At 45.0% G+C, this 25,882-nt stretch overlaps 2 protein-coding genes across 7 annotated transcripts in view; one reads left to right on the top strand and one right to left on the bottom strand.

Annotated features, from left to right (window-relative positions):
• anks3 (ankyrin repeat and sterile alpha motif domain containing 3) overlaps nt 1–11,084 on the bottom strand; it is a 47,690-nt gene extending 36,606 nt beyond the window's left edge. For 2 of the 3 annotated variants that reach the window (XM_072269264.1, XM_072269265.1), the window contains exons 1-3: nt 11,011–11,084; nt 7,177–7,360; nt 242–440 (exon numbers count right to left, since the gene is read on the bottom strand). In XM_072269264.1, coding sequence (XP_072125365.1) covers nt 242–440; nt 7,177–7,346 — 369 coding nt within the window. In that variant the 5' untranslated portion in view covers nt 7,347–7,360; nt 11,011–11,084. The remainder of the gene's footprint in view (nt 1–241; nt 441–7,176; nt 7,361–11,010) is intronic. The other variant, XM_072269266.1, reaches the window with a different exon arrangement.
• Nucleotides 11,085–13,678: 2,594 nt separating this feature from the next.
• Nucleotides 13,679–25,882, top strand: part of LOC140203249 (dynein axonemal assembly factor 8) — a 164,191-nt gene continuing 151,987 nt past the window's right edge. For 3 of the 4 annotated variants that reach the window (XM_072269262.1, XM_072269261.1, XM_072269259.1), the window contains exons 1-5: nt 13,679–13,757; nt 16,908–17,115; nt 20,734–20,844; nt 21,952–22,578; nt 23,585–23,711. In XM_072269262.1, coding sequence (XP_072125363.1) covers nt 16,939–17,115; nt 20,734–20,844; nt 21,952–22,578; nt 23,585–23,711 — 1,042 coding nt within the window. In that variant the 5' untranslated portion in view covers nt 13,679–13,757; nt 16,908–16,938. Of the gene's footprint in view, nt 13,758–14,650; nt 14,773–16,907; nt 17,116–20,733; nt 20,845–21,951; nt 22,579–23,584; nt 23,712–25,882 lie in introns of those variants that run through there. The other variant, XM_072269260.1, reaches the window with a different exon arrangement.

The following is a 25,882-nucleotide window of genomic DNA, read 5'->3' as shown; positions in this document are numbered from 1 at the left end:
CCTGGAAACCTTCCAAGGCACAAATCCATGGTCTCATGAGACTAACAGGTGCCTATTACTATACCTTGATAATAAATTAACCTTATGCTCCTATGTCTTATAGTCCAGTAACAACCACTGTGGCAACAGCAGCCCAACAGTTTCTCTCTCCCATGCAGATCTTGGACATGCCCTCTGCCCTCCATGCCAATGCCCAGGGTAGGTTGATGAGCCAGAAACACTCAGCCTGATGCCAACTAACCTGAAGCAGAAAATAAGCGATGCTCTCATTTCCACAGCTCGCTGCCAACATCAAGGCGCTCTGTCCTCTCTCAGTCGTTGTGTTGACATCCACTCCTGCCTCCAGCAATAGGTGAACGATGGTGTCGTGGCCGATGTATGATGCATACATCAAGGGAGTCCAACCACCCTGGTTCTTCTGGTTAGCATTCACCTCTCCTCTACACCAAGGAAAGAGATTATCAGATTACAGATTAAAGATTAGCTTTATTTGTCAGATTTTCGTCAATATATTCTTACAACTCTTTGTGTGAAAAAAACTTGTCTTGCAAATTTCCTTTAAGAAGAAGAAGAAGAAAGCCCTTAACTCCGAGTAGAGTCATTGGGACGCCATCATGATGGCGTGTTTTTGAGCAGGCTTTCTTATTTTTACGAGGCTGAGTTGCTAGCTCGACGCTCAACCCAGCATGGATAGAAAGCGTGCAAGGGAGCCGGCTGGATTCGAGCTCGGGAGCCTTCGCTCCGAAGTTTGGCGCTGATGCCACTACGCCACCAGCCAGGTAAAATTTCCTTTAAACTTTCTCCTCATACCTATGTTCTCTAGTATTTGATTTAAAGATTAGATTTTAAAAATTAAAAGATTAGCTTTATTACATTGAAATCTAGTGAAATGCGTTATCTGCATTAACAACCAACGTAGTCTGAGGAGATGCTGTGCTTAGCCCACAAGTGTCGCTTCACTTCCTGCACCATCTTAGCATGCCCACAACTTACTAACCCTAACATGTACGTCTTTGCAATGTGGGAGGAAACCCACGTGGTCACAAGGAAAACGTACAAACTCCTTACAGACAGCAATGTTACAGCTATAAAGCATTAACTAGCCACTACATGACCATGTCACTTCCTGCTCTCAGCACACTCATCCCACAGACACTTCACACCACTCACCAACACACTCAAAGGTCTAGTAATTCACGTGCATATTACAAATGAAAAACAATTTTCCCTGGAGTGATATTTAATACTAATTCCCAGTTGTTTATATTAGCTTGGTATTTCTGGGCAGTAGTCGGGCAATGACACATCTCCTCTGTGGGAGTATTCAGATTCAGGTTCATTTATTTATGTACACATCGAAACATATCATGAAAAGCATTGCTTGTATTAACACCATCACACCCACGGATGTGAAGGATATGCTGAGCACAACAACTGTTGCCACACGTTCTAGCACCAATATAGCATGCCCACAATGAACATGTCGTTCTATGCCCGAATACATGCCCACAATGAACGTGTCGTTCTATGTCCAAATACATGCCCACAATGAACATGTCATTCTATGCCCGAATATTCCTTTTGAACAGGACAGGTCCCTTGACCCTACATGCCTGTGCTGAACAATGATACCAGTCTAACTAATCCCATCGGCCTGCACCCATTCCATATCTCTGCCTGTTCACATCTGTCTAAATCAGGAGTTCTCACCCTTTTTTATGCCCTGGGCCCCTACCAATAACTGAGCAGTTCATGAACCCCAGGCTGGGAACCCCTGGTATAAATGCATCTTAAACTTTGCTGTCGTATCTGCTTCCACCACCTCCCCTAGCAGAGAATTCCAGGCACCTACACTCCCTGTGTGAAAAAACTCACTTTGCAAATCCATTTAAACTCCCCCCTCTTTTCTAGTATTTCACATTCCCATCCTGACAAAAAATAAGTAAATCAATTATGTATATTGAATACATTGGAAAAAAAAAGTGCAAAAACAGAAATACTGTATATTAAAAAAAAGTGAGGTAGTGTCCAGCGATTCAATGTTCATTTAGGTGTACAAGATAATAAGAGGAATAGATAGAGTGGATAGTCAGCGCCTCTTCCCCAGGGCACCACTGCTCAATACAAGAGGACATGGCTTTAAGGTAAGGGGTGGGAGGTTCAAGGGGGATACTAGAGGAAGGTTTTTTTATTCAGAGAGTGGTTGGTGCGTGGAATGCACTGCCTGAGTCAGTGGTGGAGGCAGATGCACTAGTGAAGTTTAAGAGACTACTAGACAGGTATATGGAGGAACTTAAGGTGGGGGCTTATATGGGAGGCAGGGCTTGAGAGTCGGCACAACATTGTGGGCCAAAGGGCCTGTACTGTGCTGTACTATTCTATGTTCTACGTTCTATGAATCGGATGGCAGAGGGGAAGAAGCTGTTCCTGAATCGCTGAATGTGTGCCTTCAGACTTCTGTACCTCCTACCTGATGGTAACAGTGAGAAAAGGGCATGTCCTGGGTGCTGGAGGTCCTTAATAATGGATGCTGCCTTTCTGAGACACCGCTCCCTAAAGATGTCCTGGGTATTTTGTAGACTAGTGCCCAAGCTGGAGCTGACTAGATTTACAACCCTCTGCAGCTTCTTTCGGTCCTGTGCGGTAGCCCCTCCATACCAGACAGTGATGCAGCCTGTCAGAATGCTCTCCACAGTACAACTATAGAAGTTTTTGAGTGTATTTGTTGACATGACGAATCTCTTCAAACTCCTAATAAAGTATAGCTGCTGCCTTGTCTTCTTTATAACTACATCGATATGTTGGGACCAGGTTAGATCCTCAGAGATCTTGACACCCAGGAACTTGAAGTTGATCACTCTCTCCACTTTTAATCTCTCCATGAGGATTGGTATGAGTTCCTTCATCTTACCCTTCCTGAAGTCCACAATTAGCACTTTCATCTTACCAGCATTGAGTGCCAGGTTGTTGCTGCAGCACCACTCCACTAGTTGGCATATCTCACTCCTGTACGCCCCCTCATCATCATCTGAGATTCTACCAGCAATGGTTGTATCGTCAGCAGATTTATAGATGGCATTTGAGCTACACCTAGCCACACAGTCATGGGTATAGAGAGAGAAGAGCAGTGGGCTAAGCACACACCCTTGAGGTGCGCCAGTGTTGATCGACAGCGAGGAGGATATGTTATCACCAATCCGCACAGAGTGTGGTCTTCTGGTTAGGAAGTCAAGGATCCAATTGCAGAGGGAGGTACAGAGGCCCAGATTCTGCAACTTCGCAATCAGGATTGCGGGAATGATGCTATTAAATGCTGAGCTATAGTCGACGAACAGCATCGTGACACAGATGTTTGTGTTGGCCAGGTGGTCTAAAGCCATGTGGGGAGCCATTGAGATTGCGTCTACCATTGACCTACTGTGACGATAGGCAAATTGCAATGGGTCCAGGTCCTTGCTGAGGCAGGAGTTCAGTCTAGTCATGACAAACCTCTCAAAGCATTTCATCACTGTCGATGTGAGTGCTATCAGGTGATTGTCATTAAAGCAGCCCACATTATTCTTCTTAGGCACTGGTATAATTGTTGCCTTTTTGAAGCAAGTGGGAACTTCCCCCCATAGCAGTGAGAGGTTGAAAATGTCCTTGAATACTCCCGCTAGTTGGTTGGCACAGGTTTTCAGAGTCTTACCAGGTACTCCATCGGGTACTTCCACCTTGCGAGGATTCACTCTCTTTAAAGACAGCCTAACATTAGCCTCTAAGACAGAGATCACAGGGTCATCAGGTGCAGCAGGGATCTTCACAGCTGTAGTTGTGTTCTCCATTTCAAAGCGGGCAAAAAGACCCATTATTTACTCTATCTATGATTTTATAAACTTCTGTCAGGTCTTTCCTCAGCTTTCAAATGCTCCAGAGAACACAATGCATGTTTGTCCAACTTCTGCTTATACCTAATGCTCTAATCCAGGCAACATCTTTGCACTCCTCTCCTGCACCCTCTCCACAGTCTCCAGATCCTTTCAGGAGTGTGATGGCCAGAACTGCACCCAATACTCCAAAGCAAGTTCTTTCTTTCTTTATTAATCTTTTTATTGATTTAAACGGAGCATAAATACAATCAAGAGGAGAATTATCTCATATATATCAGTAACAATATAAACCAAGATTAAGATAAACATTGTCAAAATCATATATATTGTTAATCTAGTACAATATATATAATAAAAAAAATGAAAATAGCAATTCTCCTCTTACCAGTTTATGAAGAGAAAAGAAAAAACATTGAATTTTAAATGAAGAGGGAAAAAACCCACACTGTATAACAAAAAACAAGAAAAAGGACTGGGCAGTCCATTTTGAGGATACCACCAAAAAAAAAAGAAAGACTTTCTGATGAAATCTAAAACTTCGAGGAAAAAGAAATTGAAAAAGTAATAAATCAAATTACATGAAAATATTAGATAAAAGGTTGCCAGATTTGCTCAAATTTAAAGGATGTATCTTATTTTCTCTAAACTTAAACAGGACATAATGGAGGAGAGCCAATAAAAGACTGTAAAGTCAAGTTCATGTTTGTTGCCATCTGACTCTGCATATATACAACCAAACAAAACAACATCCCTCTGGACCACGGTACACCCACACAACATATATCACGCATAGCCAAAATATCATAAACCAAAATAATCCCGCAAATAAGTTAATAAATATAATTCAACATGTATTTAGTACGCAGCATGGGTAGACAATACAGTAAACAGCTCACTGTTCTACTGACAAGACTTCAGTGCTGACAGGGTATTCATTAGTCTCACAGTCTGATGGAAGAAACCGTCACCTAGTCTTGATGCTCCTGTACCTCCTTTCTGACAGGAGTAGGTCAGAGATTGTGGGATAAGTGGTAGGAATCCTCAGTGATGCTTCATCTACAATGCTTCTAGTAAATTTCACAAATGGGAGGTGTGGGGGGAGGGAGATCCTGGTGATCCCCTTGGCGGATTTTACTATCAGCCTAATCAAGCAAAACCTCATATGAACTTATGAAGGTCAGCACATCATTTAGCATTCTTCACCACCATATCCACATGTACTGCCATCTCCATGGAGCTATGGACTATCCTTCCAAGATCTCTCCGTACATCATTGCTCCTTAGGGTCCTGACATTTACTCCCGACTTGACCTCCTGAAATGCACCAACTGACCCTGTTTCAGATGGCCCACCCACCCCGGTCATTCTCTCTTCGGCCGTCTCCCCTCGGGCACAAGCTATGAACGTCTGAAAGCCTGGTTCAAGGACAGCTTCAACCCTGCTGTTGTAAGACTCTAGAACAGTGCCCTAGTACGATAAGATGGACTCTTGACCTCACAATCTCCCTCACTATGATCTTGTATTTTCTCTGTCGCTGTTCCACTTTATTCAGTGTCGTTACTCTTTTACTTTGTTCTCCCTCAGTACACTGTGTAATGATCTGATCCGTGTGAATACTATGCAGGACAAGCTTCTCACCATACCTCAGTACGTGACAATAATAAACCAATTCCAATTCTCTGCCTATATTTCCAACTAGCCAATTTGCTGCTCTATCCTTTGACAACCTTCTTCACTCTCTGCAATTCTACCGATTTTCATCTCATCAGACCGCATACGTTTTCACCCAAAGCATTTAACAAAGTTGTTGGAGCAAATAAAATCAGAAATGTCTGGAGACCATCGGCGGGTTGGTCAGCATTGACTCAGAGAGATACAGAGTTTTTGTTTCAGCTCAGTGATCCTTCAGACGCAGACAAGACTCCCGTGCCTCAGTGTAAAGGCTGGCTCTGTTATAGGATTCAAACTGGACACACTGGAGGCTGTGGTAAAACAAACGACCCTATGGAAAATCCTGGAAAATCTGCAGTGTTCCTCACTCTTTGCATGCCACCGTGGCTGAACAGAGGAGCACTTTTAGTAATAGACTAAGACAAATGCGCTGCTCTGAAGAGCGCTAAATGAGGTCATTCTTACCCTCGGCCATTAGACTCTATAATGAGTCAACCTATAGCTGGGGAAGTGATGACCCCCCCTCCTGTTAGACTGGTTGTGGTAACTTATTTTCTATTCTTTCTACTGCTCTTCTAATATGTATTTATATCTGTGCACTTGTAATGCTGCTGTGACACTCTACTTTCCTCTGGGATCAATAAAATATCTATCTAAAAGGGCACACTGACTCACGTGTGTGGTCTGTCAGCTCCAAGATATTCATCAAGGTGATAGTTTACAGATAGTTTACCTGTAAACTGAGAGAGAATGCAGAAGAGATCTGCCTGGATTAGCAGGCATGTGTTATAACGAGAGGTTGGATAAGCTTGGGTTGTGGGAGAGGCTGAGGAGAGACATTTATAAGATTATGAGAGGCACAGATGGAGAAGGCAGACAGTATCCCAAGGTTGAAATGTCTCCACCAGAGAGTACGCATTTAAGGTGAGAGGGGTAATTTCAAAAGAGGTGTGAGGAGCAAGCTTTTTTTTTTTTTACAGAGAGATTGGTGGGTGCCTGGAATGCACTCCCTAGGGTGCAGATACATTAGAGACTTTTAAGAGACATTTAGAAAGGCACATGGATGTGAGGAAAGTGGAAGGACGGGGAGATTGTGTTGGCAGAAGGGATGAGTTTGGTTGTCCATTTAATTACTAATTTTATTGGTTCACACAACATTGCGGGCCAAAGGCCTGTTCATGTGCTGTACTGTTCTACATTTAGAAAATGTACATAGGTTAGTTCTGCACATGAGCAGAGACAGCCCTCTGGCCCAGTGTCTGCACTGAACATGATGCTGAATTACACTAAACCACGAGTATGCTGGCGGTACAGTGGTTATGTTACTGACCTGGTAGGCAGAGCCCTACATCAAGTTCAAATCCACACCACAGCACCTATGCAAGTTATTTCTTGGGGAGGCATGGTAATGTAATACTTTTGCAGCACAGGTTCAGTTCCTGCCACCGTTGATGAGTTTGTACGTTCTCCCTGTGACCGTGTGGATTTCCACTGGCTACCCCTCACATCCCGAGGATGTCGGGTTAGTAGGTTCATTGGTGGAATTGGGCTGCAATGCCCTGTTATTGTGCTGTATCTCTCATGGAAACTAATAAAAAGAAAGTGGCATTTTGATTGAACCGTCCTCCCCTCTTACCCTTGGATCCACTGTTTGACCACGTCGTACTGCCCGATCGATGCTGCTGTGTGTACGTCCAGCGGAACATCCAGGTCAGCATTGTCCATCAGCTGTTCGAACCCATGCCACATCGACAGGCTGCGACTCAGAAGCTCCGTCTCACTCGCCTCGTCACTCAGCTCAGACATGCTGTTCTTGCCTCCTGCACAAACAGACCAGCTCAGCACAGCTCTCTACAGGTAGGTGGTAAAGTGCCCCAGCACTCCAGTCCATCTAGCCTGTGCCAAACTGTTATTCCCATCCCATCGCCCTGTACATAACGCACCCATCCGTGTGCTTACCCTTATCCGAACTGCTCTTTAATGTTGAAATCAAAATCCCATCCAGCACTTGTACTGGTAACTCGTTCCATATTCCCACCACCGTCTGAGCAAAGACACCCCTTATATTCCCCTTAAATTTTTCACCTTTCACCCCTGACCCATGACCTCTACTTCTAGTCCCACCCAACCTCAGTGGAAAAAGCCTGCTTGCATTTACCCTATCTATACCCCTCATAATTCTGTATACCGCTATCGAATCTCCCCTCATTCCCCTACGGTCCAGGGAATGAAGTCCGAACCTATTCGACCTTTCAGGTCCTCAAATCCTGGCAACGTCCTTGTAAATTTTCTCTGCACTCTTTCAACTTCATTGATATCTTTCCTGTAGGTAGGAAACCAGAATTGCAGGCAATACTCCAAATTAGGGCTCACCAATGTTTCATACAACTTCAATATAACACCCAACTCCTGTACTCAGTACTGTGATTTATGAAGGCCCAGCTGCCTTTATGATCCTGCCTGCCTGTGACAGTAACCCTAACCCTGCAACAGCTTGCTCTCCATATCGTACTGCCCAGGCTTGCATGTCATGTAGACAGCTGGGACACACCATCCATAGCTGACCCGATCAATGTACATAGAAACATAGAAAATAGGTGCAGGAGTAGGCCATTCGGCCCTTTGAGCCTGCACCGCCATTCAGTATGATCATGGCCGATCATCCAACTCAGAACCCTGTACCTGCCTTCCCTCCATACCCCCTGATACCTTTAGCCACAAGGGCCATATCTAACTCCCTCTTAAATATAGCCAATGAACTGGCCTCAACTGTTTCCTGTAGCAGAGAATTCCACAGATTCACCACTCTCTGTGTGAAGAAGTTTTTCCTAATCTCGGTCCTAAAAGGCTTCCCCTTTATCCTCAAACTGTGACCCTTGTTCTGGACTTCCTCAACATCAGGAACAATCTTTCTGCATCTAGCCTGTCCAATCCTTTTAGGATTTTATACGTTTCAATAAGATCCCCCTTCAATCTTCTAAATTCCAACGAGTATAAGCCTAGTCGATCCAGTCTTTCATCATATGAAAGTCCTGCCATTCCAGGAATCAGTCTGGTGAACCTTCTTTGTACTCCCTCTATGGCAAGGATGTCTTTCCTCAGATTAGGGGACCAAAACTGCACACAATACTCCAGGTGTGGTCTCACCAAGAACTTGTACAACTGCAGTAGTACCTCCCTGCTCCTGTACTCGAATCCTCTTGCTATGAATGCCAGCATACCATTCGCCTTTTTCACCGCCTGCTGTACCTGCATGCCCACTTTCAATGACTGGTGTATAATGACACCCAGGTCTCGTTGCACCTCCCCTTTTCCTAATCGGCCACCATTCAGATAATAACCTGTTTTCCTGTTTTTGCCACCAAAGTGGATAACCTCACATTTATCCACATTAAATTGCATCTGCCATGAATTTGCCCACTCACCTAACCTATCCAAGTCACCCTGTAGAGTCTCACTCGTCTGTGACACCATTTTCAAGGAGTTATAGATGTGTATTCTCAAATCCCTCTGTTTGATCTCACTCCTCAGCTCTCTGTGGAAGTCCCCCCCGGTCCGTTCTCCCAAAATGCAACACCTCTCAAGTTCCATCAAACATTTTCCCAACTGCCCAGATAAAAAACACACTGTCCAGTCCTGGGACGTCCCGCCAATGGATCGGGACCAGGCACGTATGGTCAGTAACCATGGGAACGTCCACACACTTGGTACTAATGGCACGGGCCCCTGTTCACCACACAAGGTCTACTTGCATACACAAGAAATCGACACCTTAGTGCTGTACTGCAAGCATCAGCTGGGACAAAAATGCTGAGGGAGGCAGCACCCCCGGCACAGGGTCACAATGTGAATGGCAGAGACAGGAGAATATGAATTCATCAAATAAAGTTCAAAGCTCAAAGTAAATTTATTATCAAAGCATGTATATGTCACCATATACCACCCTGATACATTTCCTTGTGGACATTCACAGTAGAACAAATAAATACAATAGAATCAATGAAAGACACACACACAGGCTGCAGATTGCAGAGATCACAGCTCAGGGAAAGTATATCTTGTAGTTTCCTGAGCTGCCTGCAAAATGTCGCTGTGTATCATCAACGGCATCTTGAAAATATCTTGAGTGCTATTCACAATCTATCTGACTCTCAGCCATTTAAAGAGTAGTTGCTAGCATACTACTACACACAAAATGCCAGAGGAACTCTGCAGGCCAGGCAGCATCCACGGACATGAATAAACAGCTGAAGTTTCAGGCCAAGACCCTTCTCCAGGACTGGAAAGGAAGAGCGCAGAAGGTAGGACAGAGGGGAAGGAATACAAGCTGGCAGATGATTGGTGAGACCAGGTGAGGGGGGAAAGTCGGTGGGCGAGGAAGGGAGGATGAAGTGAAGGAGCTGGGAGGTGATAGATGAAAACGGTAATAAGCTGAAGAAGGAATCTGTAAGGAGATGAGAGCAGATCATGGGAAAAGGGGAAGGAAGAGGGGAATCAGAGGGCAGTGATGAGAAGGAGGAATGGAAAAAAAGAGAGAATGGTGGAGAGATATTCAGAAGTGATTCTACGGTCAGAAAGGCAACAGCCAGATTGCAATCGTAATCTCTCATGTGTCCTGATAACTAGATAAACGCAAGAGATTCTGCATATGCAGGAAATCCAGAGCAACACATTCAAAATGCTGCAGGAATTCAGCAGGTCAGGCAGCATCTATGGAAATGAATAAAGAGTTGACATTTTGTGCCGAGACCCTTCATCATGAAGCGGAAAAGAAGGGGTTGTTGACGATTATTCAAGCAGCGAAGTTTATTTAACCATGAAAATGTTCAGCGAGTGTCCCAGCCCGAAAAGTCGACTATTTGTTCCCCTCCACAGGCGATAACAAGATACGTGTTTTAGTAATGCCAATTGAGGAACAAATATTGGTCAGGATCCTGAAAAGAACTTTGATACTCTCCTTCCAAATAGCGGATCGTTCACACTCGCCTATAGGAGAGCAGTGAGCATCTTAAATCCCTGTAAATCAGATAGAACACCCAACGGTACTGGCCTCCTGCTGTAACAGGTCCGCTGAGCAGTGGCTCACAGAAATAATTGTCACGCGTGTCAGTATTCCTGTCGCAATGGGTCACTGCCCACCCTGAATGGAGCTGTAACCCCTGAGGCAATGGACAATTGACCACCTTACTACAGGTTCCAATGCCCCCTGTTGCCGTGGGTTAGTCTATCACTGACCCTTGTCTCCATGGGTCACCCCGCACCCTCTCAGTGCCACTGAATCCCGTTGCCATTGGTTACCCTGCACCCTCAGTGTATCACTGACCCCTGTTGCCATGGGTTACCGTGCACCTAAGATATCACTGAACCTTGTCCGCGGATTCCACACTCCCTCAGCGAATAGTGCCATCGCCTCCCCACGTCCACCGGGCTCACCCCAGCATCCCGCCCCACTCACCCCACCCTACCCTACCTTCCGTAAACACAGATACCGCGGCGGGTCGGAAAATGGCCGTCCAGCGCCGGTCCCCTTCCGGGCTACATCGACCCACGTGATGGCCGCCGACCAACCGACGGCGCTCCCTGAGGAGGCGAAACAACGAGAGCCGAGTAAGGTGCAAGATGGACCTTCCCGGCGACAAAAGCCTCGTCCCCGCCAGAAACAGCGGCGCGGCCACGGAGGACCTTCCCGGAGCGGGTCGTTGTAAAGATTATTCAATCATCGAAGAAACAGTTAAAGTTTTAAAGTGTCAAATTTTCCAGATTGCATAATATCATTGCCAGTACTCAAGTGTAAAAGAGACGAAATATTTGTGACTTCAGATACGATGCAACACAATAAAACGCAATCAGATAAAGAACACAACAATAAAAATAACAAAAATCTTGGGGTCTGAGTCCATAAAACACTCAAAGCTGCTGCGCAGGTTGACTCTGTAGTTAAAATTGTTTGAGTTGAAGAGCAGAGAGGTAATGTTACGGCTATAAAGGATCCTGGTCAGACCCCACTTGGAATACTGTGCTCAGTTATGGTCACCTCACTACAGGAAGGATGTGGAAGCTATAGAAAGGGTGCAGAGGAGATTTACAAGGATGTTGCCTGGATTGGGGAGCATACCTTATGAGAACAGGTTGAATGAACTCGGCCGTTTCTCCTTGGAGCAACGGAGGATGAGAGGTGACCTGATAGAGGTGTATAAGATGATGAGAAGCATTGATCGTGTGGATAGTCAAGAGGCTTTTTCCCAGGGCTGAAATGGCTAACACGAGAGGGCACAGGTTTAAGGTGCTTGGAAGCAGGTACAGAGTCGATGTCAGGGGTCAGTTTTTTACACAAAGTGGTGAGTGTGTGGAATGGGCTGCCGGCGATAGTGATGGAGGCGGATACAAAAGGGTCTTTTAAGAGACTCCTGGACAGGTACATGGAGCTTAGAAAAATAGAGGGCTATGGGTAACCCTAGGTAATTTCTAAAGTAAGTACATGTTCGGCACAGCTTTGTGGGCCGAAGGGCCTGTATTGTGCTGTAAGTTTTCTATGTTTCATACTTCGGTGATTGTGAAATCATCACCAGTCTTTTGTCTAAATCACAGAACTCTCTCACCACCAGCAGTGTGGGAGCACCTTTGCCAGAAGGACTATAGATTTCAAAGTTCATTTATTATCAAAGTACATATATGACACAATACACTTCACTGAAATTCACCTTCTTGCAGGCACTCACAGTAAGTACAAAGAATCAATTAAAGGACGCACTCAATAGGATGGACAAATGCAGAGTGCAAAAGACAACAAACTCTGCAAACACAAAAAGAATAAAACGATAATAAATAAACAATAAATATTGATAATAAATAAGCAATAAATATTGAGAACAAAGAAGAGAAAGTCTGCAGATGCTGGAAATTCAAGCACCACACACACAATGCTGGAGGAACTCAGCAGGCCAGGCAGCATCTATGGAAAAGAGTACAGTCGATGTTTCAGGCTGAGACCCTTCATCAGGACTGGAGATAAAAAGATGAGGAGTCAGAGTAAGAAGGTGGGCGGAAGGGAGGAAACACGAGGTGAGAGGTGAAGATGGGAGGGAAAGTAAAGATCTGGGAAATTGATTGGTGAAAGGGGTACAGGGCTGGAGAGGTGGGAATCTGATAGGAGAGGACAGAAGGCTATGGAAGAAAGAAAAGAGAGAGAAGCACCAGAGGGAGGTAGGTGATGGGCAGGTAAGGAGATAGAGGGAAATGGGAATGGGTAATAGCGAAAGAGAGGATGGACAGGCATTACCAGAAGTTTGAGAAATCGGACGTTTATGCCAACAAGTTGGAGGCTCCCCGGATGGAATATAAGGTGTTGCTTTCCAACCTAAGTGTGGCTTCATTGCGACAGTAGAGGGGGCCATGGACTGACATGTCAGAATGGGAAGGGGAAGTGGAACTAAAATGAGTGGCCACTGGGAAATATTGAAAATATGTGTTGAAAAGTCCTTGAAAGTGAGTCTATAGGTGGTAGGAACAGTTCTGTGTTGGAGTGAGTGAAGTTATCCTCTCTGGCTCAAGAGCCTGATTGTTGAGGGGTAATCAATGTTGCTGAACCTGGTGTTGTTCTCAGAAGGCAGCTCACCTCCAACCTTCTCAAGATCACTTAGGGATGAGCAATGATTGGTGGTCCACACTTTGAAAATAGTCGAAATAAAACCCATGAAACACAACATCACAATTTACAAGAGATTCTGCCGATGCAGAAATCCAGAGTAACACACACAAAATGCCGGAGGAGCTCAGCTGGTCAGACAACATCTGTGGAAATGACTAAACAGTCGACGTTTTAGGCTGAGACTCTTTTTTTCAACACTACCTCACTATTCCTCTTTTGCATTATTTATATGTTTATTAAACATGCACAAAAGCAAATTTCTGTGCACGTATTTGATAACGTATTTTGAAAAGCTACGCCAGACGGTTACGGTACTAAATCATCAGGTCAGGGCAAGGGGTGATTTAATCGACGGGACTCCCTCCCCTCGGAGTAGTACTCGCAGTGGCAGGACGATGGCGGTGTCTCTGGAGGCCGTGAGCGCGTCGGCGGCTGGAATGGACCATATTGTGGCGTCTCAAAGCATGCCGGTCACCTGACCGGCCGTTGGCGTCCCGTTACCAAGAGCAACCACTTTGTTGACTGCCGCCATTTTATACCCGCTGTTTTTAAACGGACGGTTGGATGAGGTGAGTGACCGGCGACCGAGAAATGAGAAGATATTAAGCTAAAGGACTGGAAATAGGCCACTCCGCCCACCATTCCATCATGGCTGATTTATTATCCCTCTCAAACACATTCTCCTGTCTTCTCCCTCTCCCCCCATTCATCAAGGACATATCAACTCCCACTTTAAAGATACTCATCTGTGGCAATGAACTCCACAGATTCACCATCGTCTGGCTAAAGAATTTCATCCTCATTTCTGTTCTAAATGGACGTCCCTCTATTCTAAGCTGTCTCCCCCACTACAGGAAACATCCACTCTCGGACTTTCACCATTCGATCGGTTTCAATGAGATTCCCCCCCCCCCCCAAACTCCAGTGAATACAGGCCTAGAGCCACCAAATACTCCTCAGACATTAACCCTTGATCATTCTTGTGAACCTCCTCTGGACTCTTTTAATGTCAGCACATCTTTTCTTAGATCAGGGGCCCAAAACTTGCCATAAGTGCAGTCGGACCAATAACTCATAGAGCCTCAGCATCACATCCTTGTTCTTATATTCTAGTCCACTCGAAATGAATGCATTCCTTACCGACGCCTCGCAAGTTAACCTTAAGGGATTCCTGCACAAGGACTCCCAAGTCCTTTTGCACTTATGGTTTTAGAATTTTCTCCACGTTTACAAAATAGTCTATACCTTTATTCCTTCTACTAAAGTGCATGACCATTCACTTGCCTACACTGCATTCCATTTGCCACTTCTTTGCCCATTCTCCCAATCTGTCCATGTCAGGAGTTCCCAGCCTTTTTTATGCCATAGACCAATACCATTAAGCAAGGGGTCCGTGGAACCCAGGTTGGGAACCCCTGGTCTAAGTCCTTCTATAGACACCCTGCCTCTTTAGCACTACCTGCCCTTTTCTTGCAACACACATAAAAGTTGCTGGTGAATGCAGCAGGTCAGGCAGCATCTCTAGGAAGAGGTACAATCGACGTTTCAGGCCGAGACCCTCCGTCAGGACTAACTGAAGAAAGAGTGAGTAAGGGATTTGAAAGTGGGTGGGGGAGGGGGAGATCCAAAATGATAGGAGAAGACAGGAGGGGGAGGGATGGAGCCAAGAGCTGGACAGGTGATTGGCAAAGGGGATACGAGAGGATCATGCGACAGGAGGCCCAGGGAGAAAGAAAAGGGGGAGGGGGGGAAACCCAGAGGATGGGCAAGGGGTATAGTGAGAGGGACAGAGGGAGAAAAAAGAGAGAGAGAGAAAGAACGTGTGTATATAAATAAATAATGGATTGGGTATGAGGGAGAGGTGGGGCATTAGCAGAAGTTCATTTGCAGATTTCCTCGTGTCTGCCCTTTTCTTCATATCTTCCACAAACTTGGCTACAAAACCATTAATTCCTCCATCCAAATCAATGGTCTATAATGTGAAAAGAAGCAGTCCCAACAGGGAGCCATGTGGGTACCTCTAGCCACTGGTGACGGTGGGATGGAGGTGAGGGGATGAGGGATTAGTCCCTCTCGTTCTTCACTTTACTTGGACACATCTATGTCAACAGTCAACAATCTATGTAATCAATCCCAGTTTTTAGCTCTTCCCATCCTCCGTTCTCCTAAACTAAGGGACAATTTTCAGTAGCTAACTAACCTACCACTTAGCACACATTGGTCATGTGGGAGCAGTCCAGGACAGCCCTGGAAACCCATCTGGCCACAGGGAGAAAATGTCAATTCCTGAGCTCAGAGTCAAGCCCTGGTAGCACCATAACACAACAGTGGTAGCCTGTGTAGCACCATATTCACTTACACATTTTCTTCCAAATGAACCGGTTCAGGGATGTAAAGTGCCTGTCACCCCCCTCTGGTTCCTCTCCTGCTTCCCTTTCTTCCGTGATCCTCTCCTATACGTGCTGAACTGAGGCTGAGGCTCTGATCTACTCCAGCTGCTCCGGGCTTTGTGTCTGAGGGCTCCCTCCTCTCCCTCCCCCACACTTTGGGTGCTTGTCGTTTCTTATTATGGGTTCTTTTGGGTTTCTTGTTTTGGGGCTGCCTGTAAGGAGACAAATCTCAAGGTAGTATACCTTTTATTGGCTTTTGTCCCTTCTTTGCAAGTCCTGATGAAGGATCCCGGCCTGAAACATTGACTGTTTATTCCTCTCCACAGATGCTGCCCGACCTGAATTTTCCGGCATTTTCTTTCTTTTTAAATCTTTTTATTAATTTTCCAAAATTATAAACAGAATAACAGTATTGATACAGAGAGATTGGAATAATCTTATTGTTGATAAACATGTACAAAAAAGACTTCAAATAATACAGGTGAAATAGACTTCCAAACTCTTAATATAGTTAATCATAGAGAGAAAAAAAGAAAAAGAAAAAAAATGCAAAGAAAACCCTCCCAAAGAAACCAAAAAAAAACTAAATACTAAACCCAAAAAGAAAGCAAACGGAACAAAACAAGGCTAGACCAATATCTTAAATCGAATACATTCAATAATGTTGTCAACTCCGCTCCTCTATTCATATATTTTAAGTTAATAAGAAGAATTCGGAAAAGGTCAAGTTACATCATATGAAAATGTTGAATAAATGGTTTCCAAATCTCTTCAAATTTAACCGAAGGATCAAAAATGTCACTTCTAATTTTTTCTAAATTTAAACATGATATAGTTTGGGAAAACCATTGAAATGTGGTAGGAGGATTGGTCTCCTTCCAGTTCAATAAAATGGATCCTCTGGCCATTAAAGTAACAAATGCGATCATCCAACAGGCTGAAGAGGATAAAGATCTATGTTCCGTTGTTGAATTTTCCAGCATTTTGTGTGTGTTATTATTGGTAACGTGGGAAGATCTTTATTTTATTTTGAGTGCCATGGTTATAGTTTGGGGCATTCTGGATTTCGGAATTCATTTCTGGCACTGTCTTCCCGTGAACACATGGATTTTGTCCGGGTGCTGGGTTTCTTTCCCCGGTCCAAATGCGTTCCAGTTAGTAGGTTAATTGGTTATTGGAGATTGTTGTGTATTAGATTGGTGGGCTGCTGGGCGGAGTGGCTCGTTGGGCCGGAAGGGTTACTGTATCTGAACAAAAATAAATAAATGAATACTTGAGGATTCATGCCATTTCAGCCTATGAATCATAAACTATTGCTTATGCTTTCAGACGCCTACTGCGTGAACAAGCAGGGTCCTGAATGAATATGACTTCAAATGAGAATGGGAAAGTGACTCAGGTTGATGGAAGAAGCTGTGATAGCCAGAGAACTGATTACAGCTTAACAACTCTGCACAATAGTCACAAATCGTACTGGGATTCGATATTTGCACATGTTAAAGATGAACTCCCCTCCCTGGATTCAGACTTTTCGTCAGTAAGTCTTAGTTTCAGAATCCCAATGTTAAATATGCTGCTTATTAACATTGGAATAAGTTTTTTGAGCTGAACTGATGGTGATTTCCACATATGTCATGTCAGTGGGAATGGTAGGGAAGGGAAATTTCAGTTCCTACACAAAAAGTAAAGGATTTTAAATATTTCTTCTGACTAGGCATTGAAATGCATTTATAAGAGGCATAGATTGAGTGGACAGCCAGAGACTTTTCCCAGGGTGGAAATATTTAATGCAAGGAGCATAATTTTGAGGCAATTGGTGGAAAGTATAGAGGGGATGTCAGAGGTAATTTCTTTACACAGAGGGTCTTGGCTGTGTGGAACGCCCTGCCAGGGGTGATGATAGCAGGCGCATTAAGAAACTCTTAGATAGGCACATGGATGATAGAAAAAAATGGAGAGTATTTGCAGGAGGAAAGGGTTAGTTTGATCACAATATCATGGGCTGAAGGGCCTTTGCTGTGGTGTAATGCTCTACGTTCTATAATTAAGTGGTGTAAATTCAGCCAACTTATAAGGCAGATTTAACTGAAGGTATGACAGGACAGTGGAAGAAGAAAAAAAAAGGCATCGGTTAGTCTTGCGAGACCATGGATCTGCGCCTGGAAAGTCTTCACTCTTCAGGGCGCAGGCCTGGGCGAGGTTGTATGGAAGACCAGCAGTTGCCCATGCTGCAAGTCTCCCCTCTCCACGACATCGATGCTGTCCAAGGGAAGGGCATTAGGACCCATACAGCTTGGCACTGGTGTCGTCACAGAGCAATGTGTGATTAAGTGCCTTGCTCAAGGACAGAACACGTTGCCTCGGCTGCAGCTCGAACTCACGACCTTCAGGTTGCTAGTCCAATGCCTTAACCACTTAGCCATGTGCCCACACGTAGAGGAAGAAAGGGTATAGAATACCCAGGGAGGAGGGGAAAGAATGAGATTCATTGGTATGTAGAGGAGGATGGTTCTGCCTATTATGCCCCCCTGCTCAAAAATTGGCAATTGAGAGCAAGCCCACTTCCCAGCTCTGTGTTGTGCTCTCTGTACCTTTAACACTGAAACGTTTCAACCCAAGCAAGGCTGCAGGACTGGATGGTGTCAGTACCAGGGTGCTCAAAGCCTGTGCCCCTCAGCTATGTGGAGTACTTCGCCATGTATTCAAACTGAGCCTGAGGCTCCGGAGGGTTCCTGTGCTGTGGAAGACGTCCTGCCTCGTCCCTGTGCCGAAGACACCGCGCCCCAGCGGCCTCAATGACTACAGACCGGTGACATTGACCTCCCACATCATGAAGACCCTGGAGAGACTTGTTCTGGAGCTGCTCCGGCCTATGGTCAGGCCACACTTAGATCCCCTCCAGTTCACCTACCAGCCCCGACTAGGAGTTGAGGATGCCATCGTCTACCTGCTGAACCGTGTCTACACCCACCTGCACAAGCCAGCGAGCACTGTGAGGGTCATGTTTTTTGACTTCTCCAGTGCGTTCAACACCATCCGCCCTGCTCTGCTGGGGGAGAAGCTGACAGCAATGCAGGTGGATGCTTTCCTGGTGTCATGGATTCTTGATTACCTGACTGGCAGACGACAGTACGTGTGCTTGCAACACTGTGTGTCCGACAGAGTGATCAGCAGCACTGGGGCTCCACAGGGAAGAATACTGTCTCCCTTTCTCTTCACCATTTACACCTCGGACTTCAACTACTGCACAGAGTCTTGTCATCTTCAGAAGTTTTCTGATGACTCTGCCATAGTTGGATGCATCAGCAAGGGAGATGAGGCTGAGTACAGGGCTACGTTAGGAAACTTTATCACATGGTGTGAGCAGAATTATCTGCAGCTTAATGTGAAAAAGACTAAGGAGCTGGTCGTAGACCTGAGGAGAGCTAAGGTACCAGTGACCCCTGTTTCCATCCAGGGGGTCAGTGTGGACATGGTGGAGGATTACAAATACCTGGGTATACAAATTGACAATAAACTGGACTGGTCAAAGAACGCTGAGGCTGTCTACAAGAAGGGTCAGAGCCGTCTCTATTTCCTGAGGAGATGGAGGTCCTTTATATCTGCCGGACGATGCTGAGGATGGTCTACGAGTCTGTGGTGGCCAGTGCTATCATGTTTGCTGTTGTGTGCTGGGGCAGCAGGTTGAGGGTAGCAGACACCAACAGAATCAACAAACTCATTCGTAAGGCCAGTGATGTTGTGGGGATGGAACTGGACTCTCTGACGGTGGTGTCTGAAAAGAGGATGCTGTCCAAGTTGCATGCCATCTTGGACAATGTCTCCTATCCACTACATAATGTACTGGTTGGGCACAGGAGTACATTCAGCCAGAGACTCATTCCACCGAGATGCAACACAGAGCGTCATAGGAAGTCATTCCTGCCTGTGGCCATCAAACTTTACAACTCCTCCCCTGGAGGGTCAAACACCCTGAGCTAATAGGCTGGTCCTGGACTTACTTCCTGGCATAATTTACATATTACTATTTAACTATTTATGGTTTTATTACTATTTATTATTTATGGAGCAACTGTAACGAAAATCCAATTTCCCCCGGGATCAAAAGGTATGACTATGACTATGTTTCAGGGCTGGTTATGTCAAGGCATTGAAATGGCTGGTGTTGAGGGGAAGAGTATGACAGGAAGATTTTAGTCCAAGTGTCAATTCACAATTACTATATCATCTGAGACCTATTTCAGACCGTGCACAGGATCTCACAGCAGGTATAATGAGCCTGAGTAACAAGATGAGCCACTGCCGTGGGTGTATGATATGAGCATTGAAATTTACTGCATTCAGTTCTCCCATGTTCTATTGAGCATTATAGATACCATAACCCTACAGGGGATAGTAAAAACCACTGAGAGGTTCACTGGGGTCTCCTTCCCCCCATTTGTGACATTTCCCAGGAGCGTTGTAGGGGAGGGGCCTGGTGCATTGTTGACAATCCCTACCAGCCATCCCACAATCTCTCTGAGCCACTACCATCAGGAAGGAGGTACAGGAGCATCAGGACTATGACTGCCTGACTGGAGTAACAGCTCCTTCCTTCAGGATGAGAGACTAATGAATACCTTACCATGACCGAGGTCTTGTCATTAGGACAGCAAGCTATTTGCTGTACTGTTTACCTGTGCTGTGCATTACATGCATTTTGAATTTATTAACTTATTTGTGGTAATATTTTGTTTTATGTGTTCTGTGTAATATATGTTGCGTTAATGCACTGTGGTTCAGCAGAATGTTGTTTCATTTGGTTATATATATGTACAATCAGATGACAATAATCTTGAACTTGAACTTGAACTCCTGTACACAGTTAGCAAGGTGAAGGAAATGAACTTCTGAACACAGATGGGATAGACTAGGAGTGTTATGATGATTCCTATTTGGTGGATGGGGTGAGGTGGTGTCAGTTATTCCCCACATCAATTCTCATTTCGGTTCTGACCATCATCGTTTTAACCTTTTCCTGTGCTGATTTCTTGGTCCTTCAGTGTTTGAACTCAGTTATGAATATCAGACTAAGTCCACATACCCATTATTCAGTTTTTCTCTCTCTGTTCTGAGATCTCACCTTCCACTTCTCGTATTTTTTTACCCTGCGCAGTCAGGTTCAGAAGATGGTGAAGTTGCGATTTTCCAGCGAGACACCACGGGGCTAATTTCATGCCTGCCAGAGGATCTGAGAAACTTAACTCTTGAAGACCCAGTTCTTGAGGTAAAAATCCACTTGTTGTATTGACACCCCTGTAGGAATACTGTCTCCTGAGGTTGGTGCCCTGTTCAGTTTTATTCTACGTGAGAGCCAAGTTTAGAGCTTTCATTGCAGACAATGCCATGGCTCTGATCCACACCTGCTCTTTCTATCTTGGCACAAGTCTCTTCATGTCTTTGAGAGAACATCAGTCTCACAGCTCCCCCAGCCTACAGAATTTGAAATTCTTGGGCTGAAGTCTGCAGAGGCTGACACAGTGCATTGAACAGAGAGCTAGAACTAGTGAGTTGGGGTGGTCAGTGTTGAATAGAGAGCTAGAACTGGTGAGTTGGCTTGGTCAGGGTTGAACAGAGAGCTAGATCTGGTGGTTTGGGTTGGTGTAGGGGTTCTGCTCTTTGACAATAGAGCAAATTAGCGATATTTATTATTTGTTTAGAGATACAGCATGGAACAGGCCCTTCCAACCCAACGAGACACACCGCCCCGCAACCCCACCATTTAATATGAACCTCATCACAGGACAATTTACAGAGACAATTAACCTACTAATCAGTAGGTGTATGGACTGTGGGAGGAAATGGGAGTACCTGACGAAAACCCACAAGGTCACAGGAAGAATGTACCATAAGACATAGGCTCAGAATTTCGCTGTTCGGCTCTTTGGAGTCTGCTCTGCCATTCCATCACAGCTTATTTATTATCCCTCGCAACCCAATTCTCCTGCCTTCTCCCCGTAACCTTTGATGTCCTGATTAATCAAGAACCTATCAACCTTCATCTTAAATATACTCAATGATTTGGCCGCAGAGCCATCTGTTGCAATGAATTTTACTCCTGTATCTTGTGGTGTATTCTCCCTGTGACCACATGGGTTTCCTCTGGGGGCTCCAGTTTCTTCCCACAGTCCAAAGATGTACCACTTACTAACTTAATGAGTGATTGTAAGTTGTCCTGTGATTAGGCTAGGGCTAAACCGGGGGTTGTTGGCAGTATGGCTTGAAGGGCCGAGAGGGCTTGTTCTGCGCTATATCTGTAAATTAATAATAAATAATTAAAACACTCAAAGCTTATATGTTGCTGCTGGTGTCAATGGTTTCTGGATATCCACAGGAAATGCTGGAATCTGCAAGGTGTCCACCTGAGGCTTGGGCAACAGAGAACAGAGCAAAGACATCTGATGATCATGAAGACTTTTGGGGTAGGACTACCTGGCACTTGCAGAAATTCAATGGCATCAATGATTGTCTGGAAGGTGAACTTGCTTCTTTCAGTGGTGATTCCACATATTCAACACCATCTGTAGGTCTCATCAATGAAAGGAACTTGCTACATCCAGAGATAGAACCTCAGTCTGCTGAAAAGGACCACCTTACAGATGCAAGAGACAATGGTGGAGGGGACCCATATTTATCCAGAAGGCAAAAGGTTATTAGCAGCAAAGAACAAAAGAGCCTCATGTGCCAAGCCAGTGGAGACGGGAAGCTGGATTATTGGTGCACCCCAACACCAACTACTGCTGGGCTTCCGGAATTAACAGCTGCAAGGGACTTGGTGAAAAATATCTCTGAAAGCACCTCACAAACTCTCCTGGACAAGGCAGCATCTCCTGAAAAGCACCTCATGAACTCCAGTAAAAACCAAGAATTTGAAGGAACAGTATCAAAGGATAAGTTAATCAGTGGAGATCCAACGTCCGGTGGATTACACTCTCACAACCCACCTATTCTTTCTTTAGAGGTGAGCTGATATACATTAACTCTTTGTGTTAAAGGAAAGGGGGTTAACTGAGAGATCAGGTATAAAGTATAATTCCCTAAACAATACTCTTTCTAAGGTGGCCATATAAGAAAGTACTGGAACTTCAGGTCCCTTATCGTACTGAAGACAATGAGTTTGAACTCTAGGTCTAAATGCGGCTTGATGCTAACTGATAGCATTGATAAATGGGAGATCCAAATGTTCAATTTGACTGACATTCCTGTGATCTCCTCGCCTCCACCAACAGCTCTTGGTGAAGTTTGAAATGATCTGTGCTCCAGTCCAGGCTCCAAAATCATTTTCATAAGACAGGACAAGAGTTGCTTTTCTTAAGACCGTAAGACATAGGAGCAGAATTAGGCTGTTCTGCTCATTGAGTCTGCTCTGCCATTCCATCATGGATAAATTATTAATTCGCACAACTCCATCTCTTGCCTTCTTCATGTACCCTTTAACGCCCTCGCTAATCAAGAACATGTCACCTCCACTTTAAATATACCCAATGACTTGGGCCACCACAGCTGCCTGTGGCAATGAATTCCACAGATTCACCACTCTCTGGCTAACAAAATTCCTCTCATCTCTATTCTAAGGGGACGCAATTCTATTCTGAGGCTGTGTCTCTGGTTCTAGAATCCCCCACTATAGGAAATATCCACTCCACATCCTCTTTATCTCAGCCATTCAGTATTCAGTAGGCTTCAATGAGATTCCCCCCCCCCCGCCCCATTGTTCTAAGCCCCAGAGGTACACAGGCAAAGAGCCATCAAATGCTCCTCATTCGTCCTTTCATTCTTGTGAACCTTCTCTGGACCCTCCCCAACGTCAGCGCGTCCTTTCTTAGATAAGGGGCCCAAAGATGTACCTTCGATTTCTAAAAGCCGTTCCCAGGCTGTATTCTTTAAACAAATGCTTTCATTGAATATTATATATAAGATAATATTTCATGTGACCCATCAAGCTGACTTGCTCTCACCATTTTTAGTGTGTGGAGGAGGCATATCTGGATGAACTTCTCCACAGCCTGCAACACATCAAAGACCACGAGAGTGATCCAAAAGACCACAGCCCTGATGTGGAGGATCTCATCAACTGTTCTTGGTCTGGTTCAGGTAAACAGGAATCATACTTTCAGAATCAGATTTATTATCACTGACATATGCAATAGAATTTATTGCTTTGCAGCAGTACAGTGAAAGGCATAAAAAATAATATATTAAAATAAGAACCATTTATTAAAAAAATGTAGTAAGTAGTGGAAAAAGAGGGCAACAATAGTGTGGTAGTCAGACATCCCACTCTGCAAAAACTCATTTCAGGGAGGTAGCACCATCAATTTGTGGGAGAGTCCCGGAACTTCCGGGAGAGGTGGGATGTCTGCAATAGAGTAGCTCCTTAGCAGCTAGCCAGCTAGTTTAAATAACGTTAGCTATGCTAATGAATGAATGATACCAGTTGAACTCACCTCAACATGTCTTTTACAGTTTTAACCCTCCACGGGCAATAGAAAAGTCACTGTTGCAAACAGTGCAGCGAGCGACAATGTCATTATTTTTGACACTTTAGTGTAGTCTGGGGTGACGTACATTTTGTATTTTTTTTGGAACACTCTGCCATGGCACGCGCATGTGCGCGCACGCTCTCTCTCTCTTGCTTGCTCTCTCTTGCTCTCTCTCGTGCTCTCGCTCGCTCTCTCTCATTCTCTCTCTCTCGCGCTCGCTCACTCTCAAAACAATCAATTTCCGGGATATTGTATATCATTTGCGGCATTAGGGAACAACTATCAATATGCAGGAGACTCCTGGAACTTCCGGGAGAGGTGGGATGTCTGGATTGTGTTTATGGATTCATGGACCATTCAGAAATCTGATGGCAGAGGGGAAGAAGCTTGCTCACAGAAGGCAAAGACTGGTTGCAGATGGGTCATATTCTGCATGGAGGTTGGTGACCAGTGGTGTGCCTCAGGGATCTGTTCTGGGACCCGTTCTCTTCATCATTTTTATAAATGACCTGGATAAGGAAGTGGAGGGATGGGTTAGTAAATTTGCTGATGACACAAAGGTTGGGGGTGTTGTGGATAGTGTGGAGGGCTGTCAGAGATTACAGTGGGATGCAAAACTGGGCTGAGAAGTGGCAGATGGAGTTCAACCCAGATAAGTGTGAGGTGGTTCATTTTGGTAGGTCAAATATGATGGCAGAATATAGTATTAATAGTAAGACTCTTGGCAGTGTGGAAGATCAGAGGGATCTTGGGGTCCAAGTCCATAGCACGCTCAAAGCAGCTGTGCAGGTTGACTCTGTGGTTAAGAAGGCATATGGTGCATTGGCCTATATCAACGTGGGACTGAGTTCAAGAGCCGAGAGGTAATGTTGCAGCTATATGGGACTCTGGTCAGACACTGCTTGGAGTACTGTGCTCAGTTCTGGTCGCCTCACTACAGGAAGGATGTGGAAGCCATAGAAAGGGTGCAGAGGAGATTTACAAGAATGTTGCCTGGATTGGGGAGCATGCCTTATGAAAACAGGTTGAGCGAACTCAGCCTTTTCTCCTTGGAGCGACGGAGGATGAGAGGTGACCTGATAAAAGTGTATAAAATGATGAGAGGCATTGATTGTGTGGATAGTCAGAGGCTTTTTCCTAGGTCTGAAATGGCTAACACGAGAGGGCACAGTTTTAAGGTGCTTGGAAGAAGGTACAGAGGAAATGCGGGGCTAAGTTTTTTACGCAGAGAGTGGTGAATGCGTGGAATGGGCTGCCAGCAACGGTGGTGGAGGCGGATACAATAGGATCTTTTAAGAGACTCCTGGATAGGTACATAGAGCTTAGAAAAATAGAGGGCTATGGGTAACCCTAGGTAATTTCTAAAGTAGGTACATGTTCAGGACAGCATTGTGGGCCAAAGGGCCTATATTGTGCTGTAGGCTGTTTTAAGTTTTCTAAGCTGTTACTTAAATGTTGCGTGTGTGCTTTCAGGCTCCTGAAATGGTAGTTTTTCCCTAATGGTAGTAATGAGAAGAAGCCACATCTGGGTGATAGGAGTCCTTAATGATGGGTGCTGCTTTTTTGAGGGATCACCTTTTGAAGATGCCCTTGATGGTGTGGAGGCTGGTGCCCATGATGAAGCTGGCTGAGTTTACACCCCTCGGCGTGATTTTCCGATCTTGTGCTTTGGTGCATCCGTACTAGATAGTGATCCAACCAGCTAGTTGCGTAGCACAAGTCTTCCGTACCACTGCTGAGATATTATCTGGTTCCACTTTATCTGGTCTTTATACAATTGCT

Source organism: Mobula birostris, chromosome 9 (genome assembly GCF_030028105.1).
Source record: "Mobula birostris isolate sMobBir1 chromosome 9, sMobBir1.hap1, whole genome shotgun sequence".
NCBI classification, from domain to species: Eukaryota; Metazoa; Chordata; class Chondrichthyes; order Myliobatiformes; family Myliobatidae; genus Mobula; species Mobula birostris.
Note: the sequence above shows the minus strand (reverse complement) of the source record. Positions and strands in the feature narration are given on the sequence as shown.